The sequence below is a fragment of the Phoxinus phoxinus genome (genome assembly GCF_949152265.1).
Source record: "Phoxinus phoxinus genome assembly, chromosome: 20".
Lineage (NCBI taxonomy): Eukaryota > Metazoa > Chordata > Actinopteri > Cypriniformes > Leuciscidae > Phoxinus > Phoxinus phoxinus.
The window spans coordinates 7,114,924-7,139,522 of NC_136895.1; the positions used below are offsets into that span (position 1 = coordinate 7,114,924).

General features: G+C 43.1%; 2 protein-coding genes across 2 annotated transcripts in view; both read left to right on the forward strand.

Moving 5' to 3' along the window:
• The first annotated feature begins 488 nt into the window (after positions 1-488).
• LOC306987644 (5-hydroxytryptamine receptor 3C-like) overlaps positions 489-24,599 on the forward strand; it is a 34,923-nt gene continuing 10,812 nt past the window's right edge. The window contains exons 1-3 of the mRNA XM_079592092.1: positions 489-548; positions 1,107-1,173; positions 1,681-1,853. Of these exons, the coding sequence (XP_079448218.1) occupies positions 519-548; positions 1,107-1,173; positions 1,681-1,853 (270 nt within the window). The 5' untranslated portion in view covers positions 489-518. The remainder of the gene's footprint in view (positions 549-1,106; positions 1,174-1,680; positions 1,854-24,599) is intronic.
• Positions 15,390-24,202, forward strand: LOC306988750 (5-hydroxytryptamine receptor 3A-like; the record flags this gene model as incomplete). The annotated part of the gene is made up of 6 exons (XM_079593899.1): positions 15,390-15,565; positions 16,494-16,663; positions 16,751-16,917; positions 17,055-17,265; positions 18,709-18,900; positions 23,851-24,202. 6 exons carry the CDS (start codon positions 15,390-15,392, stop codon positions 24,147-24,149), a joined length of 1,215 nt encoding a protein of 404 aa, XP_079450025.1. The 3' UTR covers positions 24,150-24,202.

A 24,599-nucleotide genomic window follows, 5' to 3' on the forward strand; every position in this document is an offset into this window, starting at 1 on the left:
GTCACTGCTGAGAATGGAGACAAAGATCGCTGGATAAAGGGCTGAATTTGGATCTGTTCCTCGCAATCCTGTGGATTGTAAAGATTTGGATCACAGTGAGCGAATAAAATGTGTCTTTTGTGAATTTACGTTGTGTTTTTGTGTATTTTATGGATCTATTGTCAGTTGCTGTATAAGAGAAAACGTATTACTGATTTGTTCTTTATTGTTTTAATGCAATTTTTAAATAAATCCTTAATATCAGTTATTCCCTTTGCCTTCATATGGAAGCAGCAGATAAACCACCATATTTGTAAAGATTCACACGACATATGTTTTGCTTTGCATATTATTGGCTTCTCAGACTTATGGGATGCACAAAAATATCTAGGCAAATCAGTGTTGGTATATAGTTTGACATTTTGTTGTGTCTTTAGTATTTAAATCACAGACTCACAGACATAAAACTGTAAGTTTAATAATACATTTAATTGTATAGCACACTCATTGCCAACTGTTTTCAGATTCTTGAGAAGGTGATGGCTGTAGCTTTGCTCTCAAGATCATGGGTAAGATATAGTCTTAAAAATCGTAATGCATTAACAAAATATTCTGATATTTTTCTGAATGTTTTTTAAAACATAGAAGCAAGCACATTTCATGAGTCTACTGCATGTAAACTGTGTAAATGTCAGGTTTATGAGATGTATTTAATTTATTCAATAGTAATTAATAATATACTGTGGTTCATCTTCTGTATTGTGGTGCCATAACATACAGTATGTAATAAATATGTTTAATGTATTTAATATGTAATCATTTCCAGAGGCAGTTTACACATTTAGATGTTTGTTATATGAACATGTTACACATCACATAATATGTACGCTGTAGTGTAAAATGCTAATCATTGAGTTCAAATGTCTATTGCTACTAGACATCAAATATTCACAAATATTAAAAATTGTTGTATGAAAATTCTCATCGCATTTTATAAAAGCAACATTATAATGGCAAATGTACAGTGACATTTCAGGTAAAATAAATTATTAATTATCACACGTTGACATTTTAGATGTGGAAAGAAGAACTTGCTAATCCAACAAATATCTTTCCCATCATTACAGGCTGCTGAATACACAGCTAGTCTTCCACAATTCCGGCTCATCATTATCTACATTCTCCTAATGCAGTGTAAGAAGAAATTAGATTCTCATTAAAAATAATACAGCTGCACACACATCAAATCATTTTCACATCACTTTAGTTAAAAAAGCTTTAATTAACAAGGTAATTAACAAAGTTATGTAATGCTTAATGTTTGCATACTGTTGTTGCTTGTGTAGATTTTAATACTGTATGTATGAAAATGCATGAATCATATGTGAAGTTAAAGGAATTGTTCATACAAAACTAAAAAAATTCTGTCATAATTTGCTAACACTCGGCTCATTTTGATGACATATTTTTTTTTTATTCTGGGTGAGAAATTTAAGTTATCAGTTGATGATCTGCCAAGCATTATATGACACATTAAATAAAACGATGTTTGTGTAATGCCATTCTAGAAATGTATTATAAACTGTAAGCTTTTCGGTCTCAAATTCAGACAAAAAGATGTTTAATTGATTACTGAAAACACTTATTTGCATAAAATGTTTCTCTTGTTATTTTGTTTGATATATTAATTTATTCTTACAGCACTTTTAATGAAACCTGCAGGGACTATCAACTGCTCTGAACCGACTACAGATGCTCTTTTAAAAGCCCTGAAGGAGAACATCTTTGGCAAAACTGAAGTGCGGCCAGTTATTTACCCGAAAACTCCCACAAACATCAGCGTGGGCTTCACTCTGTATGGAATTTTAGATGTGGTAAGTTTATTTAATATCACTGGCAATCAAATGTGTGGGAGTTAAGACAAAATAGTGAGCCGCTGTTGAGCAGAGCAGAGGTAAGAATCAGAAAGCGGGCCGAAATACAAGCAGATTTTGTCTAGCTGAAGCTGTATGGATAGGAAAAATAAAGGCAGTGTGCCTTTGTGACGACAGGGCTGAGTGAGGTTGTGTATTTCAAGAAGTGGATGGGGCCAAGCATTGAACCCTAAGGAATCCCTAAAATTTAGGAAATATAACTTATATAATTAAAAAAACTTTACAGTTTAAAGTTTTTCATTTAAAGAGCACTTGCTTTTCCTGCTCGCCTTTGCTGTCATATTGAGCTGGTTTGTGAGTTACAGTCATGGCCAAAATTGTTGGCACCCCTGGTAAATATGATCAAAACTGGCTGTAAAAAATAAACGTCTCAGGTTACGTATGTAACCCTGGTTCCGCTGCGTTGAGACGCGGTGGGAACGCCTTGCGTGATTGCGTCGTGAAGCACATGTGTAATCAATCCAATGGAAACGGGAGACGTCATGGGCGGGTGACGTCACCGACCAGGAAGCTATATAGCACTCCCGCGATCAGAGAATCACTAGCTTTGAAAAGCCTGAAGCAAGATGATCACAGGTATGCAGGGAGTATGGCAAAGCAACGCAGCGTCTCGTTCCCTCTCAGGGAACCAGGGTTACATACGTAACCTGAGACGTTCCCTTTCAAGGGAACTCGAGCTGCGTTGAGACGCGGTGGGAACCCTATACCCACGACGCCATTTGACAAATACCTGTTGTGTATGAAGACTGTGCGCATACTACGAAACAAGCCCCCTAGACCCTGGAGTGGAGTCTAGGTCCAAGTCATAAAAATGGACAAATGTATGCGGTAAGGACCAGCCTGCCGCATTACAGATGTCGTGGAGAGAAACTCCTGAAATTAACCCCCTGGGGTCGGCAATCACGCCGGCGTGATTTGCGCGTTTTTTTTCACATAGCAGCAAAATAGACCTAAAATACTCAGTCAGTTTTGGTCATACAGCCTTAAGAAATATGAAAAAATAAGCTGTTAAATGTCTACTTTTTTATGTGTCCACTTACAATCGAAATAAAACATTGTGCTTTTGTAAAATAAAGAAAGTAAACAGGGAGTGCTTTCTGCCTCTCCGTCTCCGTGAACTTTTTTTCTAAAGCACGTCTCTAAACTCAAATAAAACTCAGTGAATACTATTCACTCAGACATGAGCTATATATCTCTATAATCATTTAAGTGTGTAGTTTTAAATTATCTAATTCAAAACTAAAAGAAATATTCTCTGTTTATGTAATCTATATATAAAGAGCGAGAGATCAGCCGTCCTCATTATCTTTCTGCCAGCTCATTACTCCGCTAATGTGACACGCCCATCGACAGCGCGCGCGCTATTCAAATTCTAATCTGAAGCAACACAATGCAAACCAGTCAACGCCCACAACAGCTGGAGAACACACTCGCTGTGAGGAATAATAATATCGTGATAATCCTGGAAATTTTACCTCAAACGTGCTGGAGTAGCCGAACAACGGATCCAGCTGCAGATCATCAGTAAGTGCTTTGTTCTAATCGCGATATGAAATGGTGTCTGTAAACCGCAAAAGACTGTTTAAATTTGAATCACGTTTCTGTGTTTGAATGAATGCACGGCGCATATGCATGTTGTTTACTACAGCTCGCAGGAGTTTCGCTTTTAGCAAACTATATTGCCTACTGAGATGAGTAAAAATCGACTGAATACGTTGAAATAAAATGTATTTGTATAAGCAACATATTAAACTGCAAATTAACATTTATGCCCTAATATATATTATAAAAGACCATATGTTACAGACGAAATATGAAAGACAACATTTCGTTTTGGATAGATTATTTATAAAGTTTTTACTGCCACATCAAAACCTAATTTACAAGGTGCAAACAAAATCTTAAAAGGTCAATATAAGCCTTCTCTATAAATTATTTTTGTGTTTTATTAGTGACAAATTTGGAGAGAGGATAGCCTACATCCAAAACTTTCTGAAAATACGAATGAGAATTAACTGCACAATTACTAGAAATGTTTACCTTGGATATTATACAATTTGCAAGCATGCAGTTTGTGGAAAAATACACTTTTTTCAAGATGTTTCCAATTCTGTAGTAATATATATATATATATATATATATATATATATATATATATATATATATACCGGTATATATATGTATGTATGTATGTATGTTTGTATATATGTGTGTGTGTTGTCTTTGCATTTTTTCTTGTAGCCACAGTGACACCTAAGGCTCATTAGTATGCAGCATTAGCAGGCCTTCTTTGTCTCCTCAGGTGTGAATGAGGACATTATTCATGACCTTGTTGGATCATTTACGCCCATCTGCATATTGCCTTTCCAAACAAAAAGTGTCTTACAAAATTTAAATCAATCTATTGTTTAATTTAAACGATTAGCCCGGATGATTTTCAGATCATTTTGAAGTAAATACTCTAGCCGACAAGATCCATTAGTCAAAAGTATTGTGGGAATATGTGAAGTTGGTCGTTTGTGGTCTTATATCAGAACATTTAAGTTTGAGTTTTTTGAATAACCACGCATAAATAATATTCTCTCAAAAATGCAAACATGTACATACATGTTGCTCACATATTATGCTAGCCATGTTCATGCTAAATAGAGTGTAATTACACCTTTGCCATTAATATGTTTATAAGCAACTGAAAAAAATACAAATATCTGGGCATGTCAAAACATCTCAAGGACCCCAAAAACACCTTAGACCCCAGAGGGTTAAAGCCCAGAGGCAGCCATACTCCTAGTAGAGTGGGCCCGGACAGCCAAAGGTGAAGGCTGTCCAGCCGATACATAAGCAAGTGAGATAGCCTCAACTACTCGCTTGCTCAATATCTGTCTTTAGCTTTTCCTGATTAAGGTGGAGGACAGAAGACCTGCAGCACAATTGACCCGCAAATTGAGTAGGGACCTAGGAATACAACCCGGCCTGGGGTGAAGAAAGACTACCGCCATACCAGGTGCAAATCCAAGTACGTGCAGGCCTCAGCCTCATGTACCACGGAGAAGATGAAATAAGGATCTCTTCTCAGAGATAACCCAGCAAAGAAACATTCATTGCAGAAATCAAGTACTGTACCATAGGGCAGATAGCAACATTCAGAAGGTGTTCTCCGCACCTGGCAGAGAACAGTTTACATTTCAATGCATATTCAGTCTTCTCGTGGAGGGAGCTCTAGACTGGAGTATGGTCTCCACAACCTCAGTCGAGAGACCTGAATCTATGAGCTGGGCCCCCTCAGAGGCCGAGCCCACAGCATCCATGACTCCAGATGAGGGTAACTCCCGGGAGCAAAGATATCGGGAAATGCGTACAGGTGTAGCCTCGACCACACCTAATACATCGCATCCAGTCCAAGCGGAGCTGGATGCGTCAGGGATAACCACAAAGGCAAAGTTTTAACCGAAGTTCTCCCAAAGAAGCTCCACCACCTCGGGGTGAAGTCTCCATTCTCCGGGCCTCAGCCCCTGCCTCAACAGGATATCTGCTCTGATATACGAGACCATCAGTGTGCTGTCCAGAAGGATCAGGCACATGGTGACCTCTCGGTTCTGACAGGAAGTATTGAGATTCTAGGAATACCGCCATCACTTCTAGCCAATTACGTGCCAAAAGGAGATGGTCCTGCCAAAGACCCTTCGGCAAATGACCACTCATGATCACCCCCCTCTTGTGAGGGAAGCATCCGTCGATAGCATAAGCGTCGACAAGAAGCCCCCCACACTGGGCCTGGGCGAGGAACCAAGGTTCTTTCACATGACCGAGGCACGTAGGCATAGCCGCGTGACCTTGATCATGCAAAAATGGATTTCCCCTCGGAGAAACCCCTTGGTCCTGAGCCAACACTGCAGGGGTCTCATGTACAGAAGGCCAAAAGTAATTACGTTGGACGCAGCTGCCATGAGACCCAACAGTCTGAAACTGTTCCACAGTGAGTGACTGGCCTAGTTTTACCCCCTTTACAGCGAATCATATATAACACCTGGAAAAATGGTCCTCTGAGCTGGGAGGAGCACACTCTTCTTGGCGTTGAGTCGCAACCCCAACATCTTTAAATGAGACAGAACGGCATCTCGATGCCGAACTGCCATCTGCTCAAATTGAGTTAGGATCAACCAATCGTCGATAGTATAATACGCAAATGCGCTGGAGTCCCAGAGGAGCCAGAGCTGCATCCACGCATATTGTAAAGGTGTGGGGTGATAAACCTAGGCCGAATAGAAGAACCCGATACTGGTATGCTTCGCCCCCGAAAGCAAACCTCAGGAACCTCCTGTGATGAGGATGGATAGATAAGCGTCCTTCAAGTCTATTGTGACAGACCAGCCCTCGGGCTGAATCTGTGACACAATCATATTAGCGTAAGCATACTATGAACATGAGAATCTGAAACCTGCTGTTTAATAGACGCAGGTCTAGAATAGGACGCAACCCTTCATCCTCTTTCGGAACAATGAAGTAGCGGCTATAAAACCCTGACTGTCTGCTGGGAGGAGGAACCCCTTCTATAGCTCCTTTTTGTAAAAGTGTCAGCACTTCCTGCTCCATAACCAGAGCCTGCTCGAGGTCCACCACTGTGGGGAGGACCCCTAGAAATCTGGGCGGACGAGAACCGAACTGAATTCTGAACCCTTTTCTATAGTGTGCAGGACCCACTGAGAAATATGTGGCAGTAGTTTCCACGCTGCCAGAAATTCTGCTAAGGGCACCAGTCTCGAGACTGGCCTCTGGATTTGGTTGAACAGTCACTTCAGTGCTCTGAAGCGGCGAACCTGCAGGGAACAACCGAACTGACCGTTCTACGACCCTCCTCGGAGGATCGTTTGGGGACGCTGACACCTCGGTGCCCTGAACGGAAGACCGGCAGGGAACAACCGAACTGGCAGCGCTGCGACCCTCCTCAAAGAGTCGCACCCCAGAGGTCGCCGAGGAGAAACGATTTCTCAAAACCATCCCTGCCCCGGGGGAACCTTCAGAAGCCTGATAGCCTCAGCGTCAGGACTTCTTGTCTAAGTTTTATGAGAGATAACGACAGTCCTCAGATCTTGCCTACCTCTATCTTAGTTCCAACGACCCTCCTCGGAGGATCGTTGGAAAAAGCAGGCACCTCGGCACCCTGAAACGGCGAACCGGCAGGGAAACCGAACTGACCGCTCTACGACCCTCCTCGGAGGATCGTTTGGGGACGCTGACACCTCGGTGCCCTGAACGGAGGACCGGCAGGGAACAACCGAACTGGCAGCGCTGCGACCCTCCTCAGAGAGTCGCACCCCAGAGGGCGCCGAGGAGAAACGATTTCTCAAAACCGTTCCTGCCCCGGAGGAACCCTCAGAAGCCTGATAGCCTCAGCGTCAGGACTTCTCTTCTAAGTTTCATTAGAGATAACGACAGTCCTCAGATCTTGCCTACCTCTAACTATCTTAGTTCCAACGACCCTCCTCGGATGATCGTTGGAAAAAGCAGGCACCTCGGCGCCCTGAAACGGCGAACCAGCAGGGAAACCGAACTGACTGCTCTACGACCCTCCTCGGAGGATCGTTTTGGGACGCTGACACCTCGGTGTCCTGAAACGGCGAACCGGCAGGAGAACTGAACTGGCAGCGTTGCGACCCTCCTCAGAGAGTCACACCCCAGAGGGCGCCGAGGAGAAACGATTTCTCAAAATCGTCCCTACCCCGGAGGGGACCACCCTCAGAAGCCTGCAGCCTCAGCGTCAGGGCTTCTTCTTCCAGCTATATTAGAGATAAAACAGTTCTCAGATCTTGCATATCTCTAACTGGCTAGACAGCGACCGCCACCCAGGTCCCTCTCGATTGTGGATGAGGCCGAATGGCGACGCTCTATTTTGCAGCACTTTATGCTGCGAGGAGCTTTAGTAGGCTGAGATTGCTCCCGCCCAGCAGTCTCAGGAACATTAGATCGGTGATGAAGACACATCTGGAACGCCGCTGGATAGTTTATATCTTCATTTTGTTGAAAGCGAAGCGTTCAGAGAACAGACATAAATATATATATTTTTTCATACATCAGAAAAACTTATATCACTCCGTGGCCACCAGCAGGAAACAACCGAACTGGCAGCGCTGCGACCCTCCTCAGAGAGTCGCCCCCCAGAGGACGCCGAGGAAAAACGATTTCTCGAAACCGTCCCTCCCCCATATAGTTTATCTGTTGCGCGACGCAATTCTCGAATAGCGTCAGTGCTGACATCCTCACATTCATCCATGTCCTTATATAGTTTACCCACCAATGCTGCCTAATAATATTTATCTATTATTTATGATGGCTGGTGGATAACGTCGGGGTAATGATGACGCCGACTCGGGAGAGAGATAGCTAGTAAGCGTCTCTTTAACCCGAGGCACTGTCATACTATGATATTTAATACCCAAAACATTACTTTAGTAGAAGTTTTTGGGGATAAACACATAAAATAGAAACCGGTTTATTCCAAAATCTCAACTCCTCAGTGTGGAGATAGGGAAAAAACGGCAAACCCCGACGAGGAGGCTGAGATATAGAGATTTAATTATATTCTCACTAAGATAATGTTCAGCTGGCCAGAAAACATTTAACTAGGCAATCAGCACAAAATAAAACCTCCTTTTATAAGCTCCTCTTTATACAACAGAGTTATGAGCTGAATTATTCATTTATTCATTGAAAACTCACAAGCTTTGTTCATAATATACGTATACACATATATCCTTTTCTTTTCTCTTTTTCTTTTTTCACACTAACGATACCAATTCCTCGGAACAGGAGATCGCAGCACGATAGGCACTGGAACTAACACGTGTGGCAGAGATAGGGCACGCCCGTCTCAAACCTCGCTGTTAGATCCATTTGCACGATCCCCGAGATGCACGTCGCCGCTGTGCCTCGGCAGCAGCGGGACTCGCGCCTCAGGGAGCGCGCGCAACCGAACCGTCCTCCTCGAAGGACGCCCGGCGGGAGTGAGTTGAAACAGACAACCTCTGCAATACTCAGTCAGTCCCCTCGAGAACTTACTGGGTAAGCAAAACTCCCAAACAAGCAACACAAAGCTGATGCGCGTCCCCACCCGAGATAAAACGAGGGTAGGGAACACCACAACGTTTTGAATTCTTGTTTCTCCATAATATCTAGATACTGAGACAAACAGACAATAAATAGACAAGGACAGTATTACACAGATCGCACTTGCTGAAGGCAACAAAGCTAGTGATTCTCTGATCGCGGGAGTGCTATATAGCTTCCTGGTCGGTGACGTCACCCGCCCATGACGTCTCCCGTTTCCATTGGATTGATTACACATGTGCTTCACGACGCAATCACGCAAGGCGTTCCCACCGCGTCTCAACGCAGCTCGAGTTCCCTTGAACGGGAATCTGCATTGTTTATCCTTTTGATCTTTCATTCAAACAATTTCGACCTCTGGCAGAAAATTAGGCCCACAGCAGTAAAGATACAGCAGAGTATTTAATTTTACAAATGGGGTACTTTTTTATCCCTGTGTGCACCAAACCCATCTTAAGTGTTTGCTGCCAAAAAAGCTTTTTTTTTTGTTTCATCTGACCATAGAACCCGTCCCGTTTGAAGTGCCAGTTGTGTCAGGTACTTTTCAAACGTTCTATGGACAGAGGAACCAAAAAAATAGCTTTTTTGGCAGCAAACACTTAAGATGGGTTTGGTGCACACAGGGATAAAAAAGTACCCCATGTGTAAAATGAAATACTCTGCTGTATCTTTACTGCTGTGGGCCTAATTTTCTGCCAGAGGTCCTGGACATCTTGTTCAGATACATGGCATCATGGATTGGATCAAATACCAACAGATAAAAAATCGAAACCTAACAGACTGTGCTAGAAATCTTAAAACGGGCCATGTTTGGATCTTCCAACAGGACAGTGATCCAAAAACAAATATCAAAATCAAAACAAAAATGGGTCACTGAGCACAAAACCAAGATCTGCAATGGCCATCCCAGTCCCTGGCCTGAACCCTATAGAAAATGAGTGGGCTGAACTGAAGAGAAGAAGCACCAACATGGATCTGGGAATCTGCAGGATCTGGAGAGATTCTGTGTGGAGGAATGGTCTCTGATCTCTTGTCAGGTGTTCTCCAAACTCATCAGGCATTATAGGAGAAAACTCAGAGCTGTTATCTTGGCAAAAGGAGGTTGCAAAAAGTATTTAATAAAAGGGTGCCAATAATTGTGGCCAACGTGTTTTGGAGAAAAACATTTATTTCATAATGTGATTTAGCCCCACTTTCAATTCTCTTGCTTCAATGAAAGGTTAGAATTTTGGCAATTTTTTGAATGAAAGATCAAAAGGATAAACAATGCAGATTTATTTTTTACAGCCAGTTTTGATCATATTTACCAGGGGTGCCAACAATTTTGGCCATGACTGTACATAGAATTCAATCAATTAAGAAATAAATGTTAAGGAGTATGTCTTTAGGCAATTGTGGTGGGTAAAATTATATACATTCTTTATTTTATTTTATTTCAGGATGAAAAAGCTCAGTTATTTGACTCGTACATTTGGGCGAGTTTGGTAAGACCTTCTTGAGCCTTTTTTAGGCATTTAAAGAAGTGAGATCCCTCACTATTTCGTGCAGCCTTTATTATAAAGATATTTTGTTTATTAGGTTTGGAATATTGAAGGTTTGAGTTGGGATCCTGTTGAATGTGGAACAGACACAATCTCACTGCCAAGAAAACAACTGTGGAGGCCTGATATTGTCATCAATGAATTGTGAGTTCGAAAGTATCAAGCTATTATATTAGATTTACTGTATGTCAATGCTGATGTAACGTTGTCGTTGAAACATAGGAGGAAGCAGGATCCACGTGCAGCACAATTTATTTAAAATTGTCTCAAAACTTGAACAAAAAAAAAAAAACTTAAAACTCAAAACTTGACAAAGACAACTAGGGAACAGGACTCGGGAACAGAACAACCAACATTCAACATCAAGAACTCACAAAGACTGAAACAAGACAAAGGGCTTAAATACACAGGCAAACAAGCTAAACAAGATAACAAGGGGGCGTGGCTAATAGGAAACACCTGGGGAGACTAATAAACTAGAAAAACTACAAAGGACTACAAAACATGACACAGGACAGGAAATTACAAAAAGTCCACACAAGACAAGGTGAACACAAGACAGGAATTATGAAAGAGCCCCCCACATAAGGAGCGGATTTCAGACGCTCCGTGAGAAACAGTCCAGGAGGGTGGTGGAGCGGAGGCGGTCTTGGGGGAGGGATGGAGGGCCAGGCCCATGCAGGGGGATAGGACCAGGATATGGCACTGGAGGACCTGGGCCGTGGAGCATGGGCGGACCTGGGCCGTGGAGCGTGGGCGGCCAGGGCGGAGCAGACAAAGCAGGGGACCAGGGCGGACCGGACAGTTCAGGGGGCCAGGGCGGAGCAGGCAGTGCAGGGGGCCACTGAAGCGCAGCCTCCATGGCCCTATCAATGGACCCACTGGATGTGGTCCTCGAGTAAATGTGAGTCCCTTGGCGACTGCTGGATCCATCTTATGGGAAAGTTATTCTGTAACGTTGCGGTTGAAACATAGGAGGAAGCAGAATCCACGTGCAACACAATGTATTTAAACAAACTCAAAACTTGACAAAGACAGACTCGGGAACAGGACTCGAGAACGTCTCGGTTCTCTCTAGAAGAAGGACGAGTGTTGCGTAAGCTAGCTTACGCTATGGGAAAATCCCTTTTCTCGAGAATACTGAAGCCAAAAATTATCCTTCATTTTGTATTATTTTAAAACGCATTTTGCGTTTTGCGCACAAAGCGTTCTCAACCGCTTTCATCTCTAGACAGTTTATGTGCGAGCACTTCTCTTGGCCTGACTACAGGCCAAAAGTCGGCCTGCCCTCATAGAGGGCGCCCCAACCTGAGTTGGAGGCCTCTGTCGAGACTAATTTCAGCATCGAGACCGCCCCCAGATCTACGTCTGACTGATACCAGTCACCTTCCAAGGCTCTAGAGCTGTAACACAGTTCTGGGTCACCTTGATGCGTGCCCGACGCAGGACGCGCGTCTTCAGCCAGTACTGAAGTGGACGCATGTGAAGCAAGCCCAGCTGCTTCACTGCTGAGGCTGAGGCCATGAGACCTACCATCCTCTGAAAACTTTTGAGAGGAGTGACATTGCCAACTTTTAATGATGCCAGCAGGCGCTGTATTCGCAGAGCGCATTGTGACGTAAGCCGTGCTGTCATTTACACCGAGTCCAAAAATCTGTTCCCAAAAAAGAGATTTTCTGGCTGGGAGACAGTGAACTCTTGGTCTAATTGACTTTGAGACCCAAGCCTTCTTAATGGCTGAGTAGTAAAGCCCTGTGTGTCATCAGTTTCGCCTCTGACTGCGCTAGAATTAGGCAGTCGTCCAAATAGTTCAGTACTCGTATGCCCCGCTGTATCAGGGGAGCGAGCGTCGCGTCCATGCACTTCGTAAATGTACCAGGTGCTAAAGACAGCTATATGGGGAGGCTGCAGACCTGGAGCCGGTAGATATGGGACCCAAACAGTTTTACGCCCCTGGCAGTTTTACGCCCCTGTTGTTCCTGATGCGTCCAGTAGGGGGATATACTGCGAAATAACATCATTAAATCGACGCTAACACATTAATAACCCGTCCATAGACTTGACAATTTTGTGTTTTTTTGTTCATTTAAATATAAACGCTACAGTGTAGATCTGCACGGATTAAAATAGAAAAATAGATGCAGATATTCAGTCGGTTTTCACTCTTCACTCAGCCTACAGAAGACTTTTGTTTTTGTGAATTGAAAAATTAAAAATACACATAGTTGGATCAACTACGTGTTATGACAAGCAATGATATGACCTACTGCAGTTATAGGCCTATTCACCGTTTGTTTTTATATGGAGACTAAGTGAAATATGTTGTTGTGAATTTATAACTACATTTAGATATTAACCATATTTAGACCATTAGACTTACAGTACCTAGTAATCATATGGATCCTCGATTTAATATCTGCTGTACTATTCTCTATTGGTCGTCATACAGCTACAAAACAGTGTCCTACATACGTGGTAAGATAAATTTAAGCCAGATCGTCCTGAACTTTTTGGTAAATTCTGGGCAAGTTTCATATGCATAAAGACAGAACCATCCAATGTCAAAACCTTTAAACTCAAAGGTTTCTAAAACAAATAATATCCTTGAGTCTGTTGTAAAGAACCTTTCATTTTTTATTGACAAAATGTAATATTGTATTGATTTGTGTAGCCTAATTCAATCTCTTTTGATGTCCGTATACCCCCCTTGTTTTTTTTCTCTCTCTTCTCACTGTTAATGTCTGTATCCTTTCATTTGCAATACAAAATAAATAAATAAATTAATTTAAAAAAAGATTAAAACATACCTCAATTCGTGTCGCTGTACAGTCTCCCCCTACTGGACGCATCAGGAACAACAGGGGCGTAAAACTGCCAGGGGCGTAAAACTGTTTGGGTCGTATATCTACCGGCTCCAGGTCTGCAGCCTCCCCATACTCAAAGACAGGCCAAACGGAAGGACGGTGTACTGATAAGCCTGACCCTCGAAGGCGAATCTCAAGAAAGGCCTGTGACGGGGCGCTATTTGTATCTGAAAATATGCATCCTTCAGATCCACTGAAATTAACCAGTCCCTCAGGCGAATTTGCGCAAGGATTTGTCTGGTCGTGAGCATTCTGAACGCTCGCTTCATAAGAGCTTTGTTCAAACACCTGAGATCCAGGATGGGTCTGAGACCGTCATCCTACTTGGGTACTAGGAAGTACCGGCTGTAGAAACCCGACTCGCTCTGTGCCAGAGGAACGGTTTCTATGGCCCCTTTTTGCAGCAGTTTCGCTATCTCGGTGCAAAGTAGATGCGCTACTTCGCCTTTCACCGTACTTTCAACCGTGGCTCAGAAGCGCGGAGGTCTGCGAGCGAACTGCAGCGAATAGCATCGCTTTATGAGGTTCAACACCCATTCTGACACGCCCGGGATAATTTCCCATGCTTTTGCACGTATGGCTAGGGGTAGAATGGTTTTACATTGATTGGGCTGATACATTGACACTGCGCTTACAGTGTTCATATGGGGTGGCGCACAGTGAGCAGCGGCTGGCCGGTTCACACATAACACTCCTGTCGCGGGGACGGGGAGGTGTTTTATTGAAGGGTGCCATATAATTGTGTGTGACACAGGGCGCACAGTGTTTATTAGTGAGCGCTGAGACACAGGCACACTTTTTACACTTAAAACACCCTGGGTGTTTATTGATGGGAGCCCTAAGTGAGTGTGCAGCTGGAGTGTCACTGAACGGGCAGTGTTTATGAGTAGGGGTGAGCACTGAACAGCGGGCACATTTCCTACATTTGAAACACATGCGGCTTGAGCCGATTTTATTGATGTGGGCCCTGAATGAGTGAGTGACACTGAGTGGGCCGTGCTTATGTGTAGGGGTGAACACTGGGAAGCGAGCACAATTCCTAAATTTATAACACTTTCGGCGTGTGCCGGGCAGACAGACATAATGCTCTTTTTGAGATATATCTGGGTCGCAGTGAAAACGGCGTTTAGGTACAGGCGAGCGGGTTGTAAAACGGGCTCGTTGGCTGTAAAATACACTCCTCCAGTCACCTCTGCAGTGGGAACTGCGAGAGCGAAGTTCGAAGAAGAGACATTGTCGTCTTCTCAGAGTCAAGAAGACTTGGGAGGCTCGGGATTCAGCGCAATCTTGGGCATGGGCTGATGGCGCTGTGAAGGTGGCGGAGGCGCTGTGTTCCGGCCAGGCGGCTGCTTTTTAGAGCGACTTGTCGCGGAACTCGAGCGCCTGGGAATGCGCCGGCGGCGGTGTAGGCGTGACCGATGTGGGCCGAAGTAGTCCGGCAGGCTTTAGAAGGCAGAGCAGCCTTAGACTGCCATTTGGCGGACGGCGGGCGAAGGTGTGTTGCCACAGCTTCCTCGACGGGCGGAATGGACTGGTAACCTTTGTCTTTCGCGCCCTCCACAGTGGAGAGCGTCGAAGAGACAGAAGTCCGCAGCCTGGCCGAAAATGGCACCTTCCAACATTTCGACAGTTCCTCGTGCAGTTCGGGGAGGAACAGAGCGGGCCTCGAGTGAGGTGTCGAGCAACGTCCAGGGAGGAAGCAGCTGTTCTCTTCCGCGTTGTCCCCGTCGAACTCGTCGAGCACAGTGGGAGCGGTGGTGGAAGCCGGGCACTGACCATCCGTGAGCAAGGTGGGAGACTCAGAAAGCGATGCACGCGGGGATTCCACCGGCGTGCTCTCACAAACAGGATCATATTCTGGCGGCCTCTGCAAGCGGCGCTTTTTGCGGCGTGGCCCGGATGAGAGAGGCGGAAGCACGGAGTCCACATCGAAGATGGTTAGTCGAGCCCGCAGGGTCGACATAGTCATGGTATCCCATTCCGGGTCAGCCGCCCTGGGAAAGCGGGTGGTCCGCGTGTTTTCGTCCGAAACAGGAAGCGCACAGGATGTGGCGGTCCCCGTCGCTGAGAAGGGCTCTACACGAGCCGCATTTGGAAACACGAAGCATTTGAAACAACGCCTCAGCTCTTTTAGGAAGAAAACGTGAGTGTCACGGCGGAGAACACACGCGGAGCGAGAGTTTAAAGGATATGGGCACCGGATAGCGCAGCAGGAACGGCGGCTGAAGGCGGCGAGAAGACGGTCGGCTTCCTCAGACACTTGGCTCTGCGATGCAGATGGCTCGTCCCGCTGCAGTGCCTTTTCAACGGCGCAGGCTTCTTCCAGAGATCCAGCGATGTGAAGTGAAAACTTCGCTGAAGAGATGAAAAATCAAATTGCATCCTATCGGGATGTGGCTTATAAAGGCATACGCCACGCCTATTCTGGCTGGCCAGCGCACTCATTGGTGCTTACGTTACGGGCAGCCTGCCGATAGGTTGCAGCAAGTTGGCGCGCGAGCTGCCTCGCCTAGGTCTGCTCGCTGAAGCAATATGCGTTTTAAAATAATACAAAATTAAGGATCATTTTTGGCTTCAGTATTCTCGAGAAAAGGGATTTTCCCGTAGCATAAGCTAGCTTATGCAACAAGAGAGTACTCTCCTAAGAGAACAGAACAACCAACATTCAACATCAAGAACTCACAAAGACTGAAACAAGACACAGGGCTTAAATACACAGGCAAACAAGCTAAACAAGATAACAAGGAGGCGTGGCTAATAGGAAACACATGGGGAAACTAATAAACAAGAAAACTACAAAGGACTACAAAACATGACACAGGACAGGAAATTATAGAAAAGTCCACTCAAGACAAGGGGAACACAAGACAGGAATTACAACAGCTGATTATTGCAAATAAATCTGAAATCTTTCTCCTGCATTTCATGCAATGTTACTTTTTGCACTTTGGTACATTCGACTAAAAAGCATACTCAAAAGCTTTAATAATTGTGATGGATAATATAACAAATGCCCTGTAACATTTGCATACTACCCTTTCCTAATACTGCTGTCTTTTTTTCCTTTAAAGCATGGATGAAAATAAAGTCCCAGACACATATTACCTCTATGTCCAACATACTGGTAAGGTAATGGATGATCTTCCAATTCATGTGATCAGTTCCTGCAACATGGACATCTACACCTTTCCATTCGATATTCAGAACTGCTCATTTACTTTTAATTCATACAAGCTCTTTGGTAAGTTGGCTTGAATGGAGGATACATTTTCAGTTATAACTACATTTGTGACCCCGTAATCTCTCATTTGTTTGGTCTTCTCTACAGCGGTGGATGTTCAATTGTTTTTTATTGAACCAGTGGAGGAAACAGTTAAATATTCCCTAGATGCAATGCAAACTAAAGGAGAGTGGGAGCTAGTCACCATGTTAGCTGAAAAACCTACACTACTTCCTGAAGAGCTAAACTATTCTTATGATACACTCATTTACTATGTATGTACACACAGAAGTTACATTTCTATAACTTGGATAAGGATAAATAAGGATAAAACGTTTTCCTTTATACATTTTTTAATCAAATCAATTTTTATTTGGAACATATATTACAGTTTTTATATTTTATGATTCAGATCGTTCTCAGACGTCGACCCACCATGTACGTGGTGAACCTCCTGATTCCCAGCTGTTTCCTCATCGCTGTAGATCTATTCAGCTTTCTTCTACCAACTCAGAATGTGGATCGATCTTCCTTCAAAATGACCCTCATCTTGGGTTACACTGTGTTCCTGCTGCTCATGAACGACCTGCTGCCCGTCACAGGAAACTCCTTACCTCTCATAAGTTTGTATAGGAGCTTTTTATTGTAGTGTTTTTAATAACTAGGCATGTGAGAAAGCTTCCAGAGTCAAGTACTTATTCTGGCTGCACTGTAAGAAAAATGCTCAAGTTAAGTAACAGCTTGCACCACAACATTTTTGGGTTGGGAAGTTCGGTCTGGTCTCGATCCGTTGAGGAGTAATTATGTAAATCACCCAGTAAATCACCCACATCACCAAAGAGCACTGACTGCAGCTGGAGAATTGAGATGTTTAGATTCCACTATCGCGTCTGTTATAAAAGAAATCAACAGCTGAGAACCGCAATCAAGGCATTTGTCGATCGGAAAGATGTGTTTGCCATCCTTCCTACGGGATTCGGCATAAGTTTAATTTATCAGCTGGCTCCGATGGTCGCTAAGAAGATGGGGCGCAATGAAAACCAATGGAAGGGATGGGCTCACGATCTCTTTTCTCTGAAGCCTCAAATGAACACGCTTCTTCAGCCTGGTCTCTTTCGTCGTCTTTCCATTTTTTTAAATCAGTCAAGTCACGTTGCAACCGTGTTATTAAGTTTAGACAGGGCTGACAAATGCGAGAAGATTTATTTGCTTTATTGTCGAGATCTAATCCTAAACGGAGAACTTGTTCGTATATACATACACCTTTGGTATTTCTCTCAAAAATGCTATTCGTGCTTGTAAGTACTCCGCGGATTTTTTTTTTTTCTGATTCGGTTAAGACACGCCTCATAATCAACATTCTGCCTAGAATATGAGTATGACGAAGTCAGGCTACCGTTACAGTGTAATTATACATTTAAGTACTGAGAAATTTTCATTGACTACATGTACTTACTATTGGGTTAGGGTAGGATTAGGGTTTGGTTTGGGGTTAGTTTGTAATTGCATGTCATTTTCATGTTTAAACTTTGTTGGATCAAATCCAGTGTGTAGCCAGATTTAACCAGTTGAATTGTGGAATGTTCATAAAATTTCCTATTACAATCCAATGTCCAAATATGTAAATTATAGCCATATAAAGGGTGTGGCCCCGTAGTTGCTGCTTGCAAGAACTTGTGTTTTCTCTACTTGTGTTAATTTATTTGGAATGCCAGAGAAAGACGTTAATTGAGCATATCGATTACCAAGCCACGATATTTTTAATTCGCTGCGACCCTACACTAATTTGCACTGCTCTTGGTAGATTGTGATGGTCATTATGGACACGAGCTGGCTACATCTTTAATTTGCACATTGTCAGTAGATCTCCCGCAAAACTTTCCACTCCCATCTGTGCTTTTATGGGATTGCAGTCTAACACAAATTTACCCTGGTTTATAAATCTGGCCCAAAATGTCCTGTCACTTGTCACAGTCATTGCTGGTTATGACAGTTTTAAAGTTTTAAATGTTCCTCTCTTGCCAACTGGCATTCATTTTGAAATGTTATATCCAATCTCTTTCCAGATGTGTTTTTCTCTCTCTGCTTGGCACTGATGGTGGCCAGTCTTCTGGAGACAATTATTATCATAAATATTCAGTATGGCTCCAGTAACTATGGACCGTTACCTCGATGGGCCAAGGTGCTTTTCCTCAACTACCTTGCTAAACTTGTTTTTTTAAGCAAGATACCCAGTGAACAAAACTGTGGTCCTGAAGGTGAGTCTTACATGCAAAATGAAATATGTCTGTCTAGTGTTGTTTATAAAATAAAACAACCAGATAAATGTACGCATGATCCGCTGTGGTGACACCACAGGCTAAAGTTTTATTCAATTGTTTTGAACTAGTCATTTCCAAATGTTATTAATGGCTCGTTTCCACCGAGTAGTGGAACAGTACGCAATTATTTCTGTTTTCTCTGTCAAAAGTTTTGAATGGTACCAAAATGCTTTTCCCATTCACAATGCTTTGTCACGGGGTGACAAATAATCCCCGGAACTAATCCCATCAGAGAAGTGTTCCCGCCGGGACACTTTTAGTGTAACACTGTCCCCGGGCTTGTGTGTGTGTCTGTCGTCATGACAACTAAATGGCAGATTGGCAACAGGTGCGGGGACTTCACTTTGAGTGCCTGATTGAGGTGGCGCCAGTGTTTGGAGAGGATAAAACACAAGAGAAAGAGAAGGCTGTGTGTTCTCCCTCCGCGTTGTGTGGTTGTTTCTTTGTCTTCCCCCGGCGATCTGGTGTGGTTCTCTCCTGTTGGGAAATGTTTGTGGAGTGTTGCAGCTGAAGGACCATCGTGAAAGAAGCGGAGTGTTGCTTGTGGGATCCGAGGGCAGTTTTGAAGAGTGGAATTCGTCGTCTGGACTGGGAAAGAGTGAGATGAGTGATTGACAAATTGAATCTCATAAACGCATGTTTTCTACACTAAATTGGATACTGGTTTGAAGTGCTTGGATCACGTTGTATACATCGCACTGAGTGAAATAGACTGATTCCTTGTCGATCTCTAGCCTCCCCCTCGGCCATTGAAACCAGCGAAGTGAAGCCGCTTGTAGTGGTGAGGAAATTATTCACCGCATCTGTCCCAACTCTGACTATCATCGGCTCTTCAGATCGAGACCTCTGGGTGAGTGTTGGCCTTACTTTGCACTTGAAGAGTGGATTTGTAGTGCTGAAATTGACGTTTCCCATCACGTTGCATGTTTGGAATTGGACTGTCGTGTGTGTGTGGAAGATTTACCTTTTATCGCCGTGCACTCCCCATGTGTTATGCTGGTCTACCGTCCATCATAAGAGTCTAGCAAGATCGATTGCAGTCACCTGTTGGATGTCAGAAGGAAAAGCCCCCGTGTGCACACTACATGTGAGAACTGGTTACCTCTGCTTGAAGTTTGTATGCTGTCTGTCCCAGTGAAAGCCCGGCTCAGCTTGTGACTCTGTCCCCTGCAACACACGTGAGAACTGTTTACCTCTGCTTGAAGTTTATGCTGTCTGTCCCAGTGAGAGCCCTGCTCAGCTTATGACTTTGTCTCCTGCCACCCCTGGGAGAGCTGTTCACCTCTATTCGAAGTGTTGATTCCGTCTGTTCCAGTGAACGTCGCTCAGCTTGTGACTCTGTCCCCTGCAACACACATGAGAACTGTTTACCTCTGCTTGAAGTTTATGCTGTCTGTCCCAGTGAGAGCCCTGCTCAGCTTATGACTTTGTCTCCTACCACCAATGTGAGAGCTGTTCACCTCTATTTGAAGTGTTGATTCCGTCTGTTCCAGCGAACGTCGCTCAGCTTGTGACTTTGTCCCCTGCAACACACGTGAGAACTGTTTACCTCTGCTTGAAGTTTGTGTGCTGTCTGCCCCAGTGAAAGCCCTGCTCAGCTTATGACTCTGTCTCCTACCACCAACGTGAGAGCTGTTCACCTCTATTTGAAGCGTTGACTCCGTCTGTTCCAGTGAACGCCCGCTCAGCTTGTGACTTTGTCCCCTGCAACACACGTGAGAACTGTTTACCTCTGCTTGAAGTTTGAATGCTGTCTGTCCCAGTGAAAGCCCTGTTCAGCTATTGACTCTGTCTTCTGCCACCCATGTGAGAGCTGTTCACCTCTATTTGAAGTGTTGATTCTGTCTGTGCCAGCCAAAGCCCCGCTCCGCTTGCGACTTGAGTCTGCTGTAGCCCTGAAACCCACCTGTATGGTGCGAAGTGCCCACCCTTTACAACTCCTGTGAGCCCTGATCCACCTACTCCCCTGCGATACTCACCTGTGATACTCACCTGTTCAGCGAGTTGGCACCAGAGCCAGAATGAAGTAAGCCTGACTCATTTACTTACCTGCGATACCTACCACTGCGAGTTGGCACCAGCGCCAGAAGGAAGTGAGCCTGACCCCCCACTTGCCTTGGATTCCTGGGAAGAGGAAGGAAGAGGAATTTTAGATTAGGATTTTCAAATTGTTTTTATATTTAATAAAGCCTGTCATTCTTTTTATTCCTGCCTCCTGCCTCCTCCTTTGACACGCTCCTCAGGGTGATCCTGGTCTAGGGGTGGGTGCAGTCTGGCTTGGCCCACCTCGACCTGTGACAGCTTCACCTAAAGGGTGGAGCTAGACTCACTGCAGAACGTTGATTGGTTGACAGAGAATCGTCACTTGCGTGTGCTACAAGGGGAATGACAACATAAGAAGTGACATTTTTTAATATACAGTTGAAATATAATACTACTGTATTGTGTCACGACATGTAGTTTTAAGAGTTTTTCAGGCGAGAATGTAGTTGTTTAAAGTTAAAATCTGTGGTTTATTTATAAAGATTTATGAAAATTTGATCCAGGTTGTGAGATACATTCCAGACGATCACCGGGCGCTCTGCGCTCATGTACCCCGCGAGGAACAGCCTTTCCTCAGCTAGTCGTTCTGACATTTGCCGTTGACCCTGACGTCTCTGTAGTGGTTAAACATGAGATATAATTCATCTTGGGTAGACCTAACGGGAGAATTTTGGTCTCGTGAATCTATAATTTGTTCCCTGGCCAATCGTTTTGAGTGAAGTTTCATACCTTTATATATTTAGACTATTTAAATGTACCGTTGTAAAGTTAGACTAGAGTGCTGACTTTGTATGTTTTACTGCATTGTTTGCTTCATTTCTTATTGTATAGCTTCTTGTACCTTTTACTTATACTTTTATAATGGCTATTATTGATAAAACTGAAATTTAACAAAAAGAGACAGGGTTGAGTTTAGTCATTTTTAATTTTATTACAGTGAAGATGATCACTGTAATGTTGTTTACTGCAACATTTGTTGTTTACAAATGCACATATTGCCTGGATGATATTAATAGGTTTAATATTTTTAAAATTTAAACGTAAAGAGGCAGGGTTGTGCTTTATATTTCGTTTTGATACAGGGTTTCTGCAGGGTTTAGTCAGTCAAATTTAAGACTTTTTAAGACCTTTTTATGACCATTATGATTTAAATTTATGACCTATTACACGAATTACGAAAAATAACTTTTATATTAGTCGATATAGATAATTATCACGATAAATGTCTAATCTTTATTTCTTTCAAGTTTAAAGGCATATTTTTGCTCCTAAGTGAAAGTTGTAGAGCGTTAATTGTGGTTTTAGACTACCGGTACTCTTTATTGTCAGAACATATCATGACAAACACTTGCCAAACAGGGGAACATTTCACAAATCTAAGGTAGAACATTCAAACATTTGACATTAGGTACTTAACAAAATAAATATCTTTATTGGAAAACTAATTTCTTAGTTTCTGCATGTGCTAATGGGGGTCAAATCTTTGAAATGAAATGTATGAAAAACAGTAGCCTAAATACATTATTAAATACTGTAATTATATTCATTAGTCCTTTAATACATTGTCTACAATAATAATATAATACAATTCAATATGTATATCCCACATGGTGCAGTTAATATTAATAGGCTAACGTTACAGTAAATCCATGGTAAATAATGGGAATTTGTAGAAAAGCTTCTGACTGTATCGTTGCGCAGTGTTTCTCCTGTTCATCAGCGCTGTCTCATCTGCCTTTAAACCGGTTTAAATCACTGAGACGTGTTCTTCACTGAATTTAAGCGCTTCTCACTGGATCTCGTGACTGAGACCGACCAGAGTAAACGCATCAGCTCTAGTGAGCTCGCGCTGCGCTGCTGTTTGGACTTTGAGCCGAGCAGATAAACGGTCCGTGTGGCGCGCGGTTCAAATGAGTTTTTTCGTTCCGCTTTTGGAGCATTTAACATTATGCCGCCAGCCCATCTTCAGGGGGGGAAATGCAATGGTAGAACCAATGAATGAACGAGCATATGAAATTAAGAAGTGGCTAAATGTAATTTATGACCTTGTACGGAAAATCCGGATGTTTTTATGACTTTTTATGGCCTAAAATTCTTATTATTAAATGTATGACTTTTTATGACTCCGCGGACACCCTGTGATATAAATAGGCTAAGGTTAAGCATGGAGTGAATATAATCAATACGCATTGCCTTGACCACATTTTGTCTCGACGGGGACGAGACAGGCATTAAACAGGAATTAGAAACACAAGGGAACATAGACAACGAACCAGCACAGGACTACAGACACAGGGAGACTAAATAGGGAGCAAACAAAAGAGGGTAACGAACAAGGCAGGTGGGGCAAATTAATCAATAATCAGGTAACAAGATGGGAGGGGCCAGACAATTGACAGGAGAGCACATGGCACAAGGAATACAAGACAAGCCATGTGCTCACAACAAACCAGACTAGACACAAACACATGACAAACAGGGAATTTCAGATTTCTGTCACCAAACCAGATACAAACCAAACAGAGGTGACCGAACCCTGACAGAAATGCCTAATGTCGGCGCTTGTCTTCTTGTCTTCATGCCGAGAAGTAAGAACAAGATCTTCCGTATGTCATCCATTGTTGTTTACTATGTCGCTTTCTTCTTCAAGCGAAAATGATGTCGATCGCTTCTTTCTGGCATACATGTAGGCTACACCACGCCTATCAAGTAAGGGTACTGTTGGAGTTTACCGTCCCCAATCGTACTGTACCGTACCATACCACTCGATGGAAACGAGCCATAACAGTATTCCATTCATGTATGAAAAATAATTTATTTCAACAACTTATCTTGTACCTGTAGAGCACACGACTGAGACCAAACACTGTGATCCTGTAGTTGACACCCCTCCCACCGAAGAGGTCCATAACACAACTCCTACTCTTCAGGAACTGAGGAAGATACGCCACGAGTTACTATCCATCCGTCAGCGGGTCGATAAACATTTAAAAACTGATGAGATTACAGATGAGTGGGTACATTTGGGTGAAGTCATTGACCGCTTGCTTTTTGGGATGTATTTTATCTTTCTCTCAGTGAGTTTCATCACTATTTTTGTAATTTGGCTGTCCTGGTATGGCAAAAATACAGCAGTGGTATAAATGAACTGCATGAAAATGATTGCTGTTAGGTGTATAGGATCACTGAACCTGCAAAAATGTTGCCATTTATTAAATTAAATTAAATTAAATAATTGTAATAAATATTGTCTGCCAATGTTCTGTATTTGTTTTTATTGATTTTTGTAATCCAACAGATTAATCAGTAGAAATGCATGCTGTTATTTTCAAATGTACCTAGGTAATACGTTTATTAAGTTATGATAGAATGACTGATTCAGGAAACTCTAAGTTTCTGACAAAGAGTCAGTATAGCAGTGGAAAATTAATTAAAAACTAAAGCACTGTAAAAACATTCTTATGTGTTAATATTACAAATGGCTATGCAGTGTTAGATAACTGTATTTTAATGGGAGTTTATATATAGATACAGTTCATTGTTTATCTTTTTTTTTTGAGAAATCACTGGTTGGTTGGTTAATGGTTGAAATC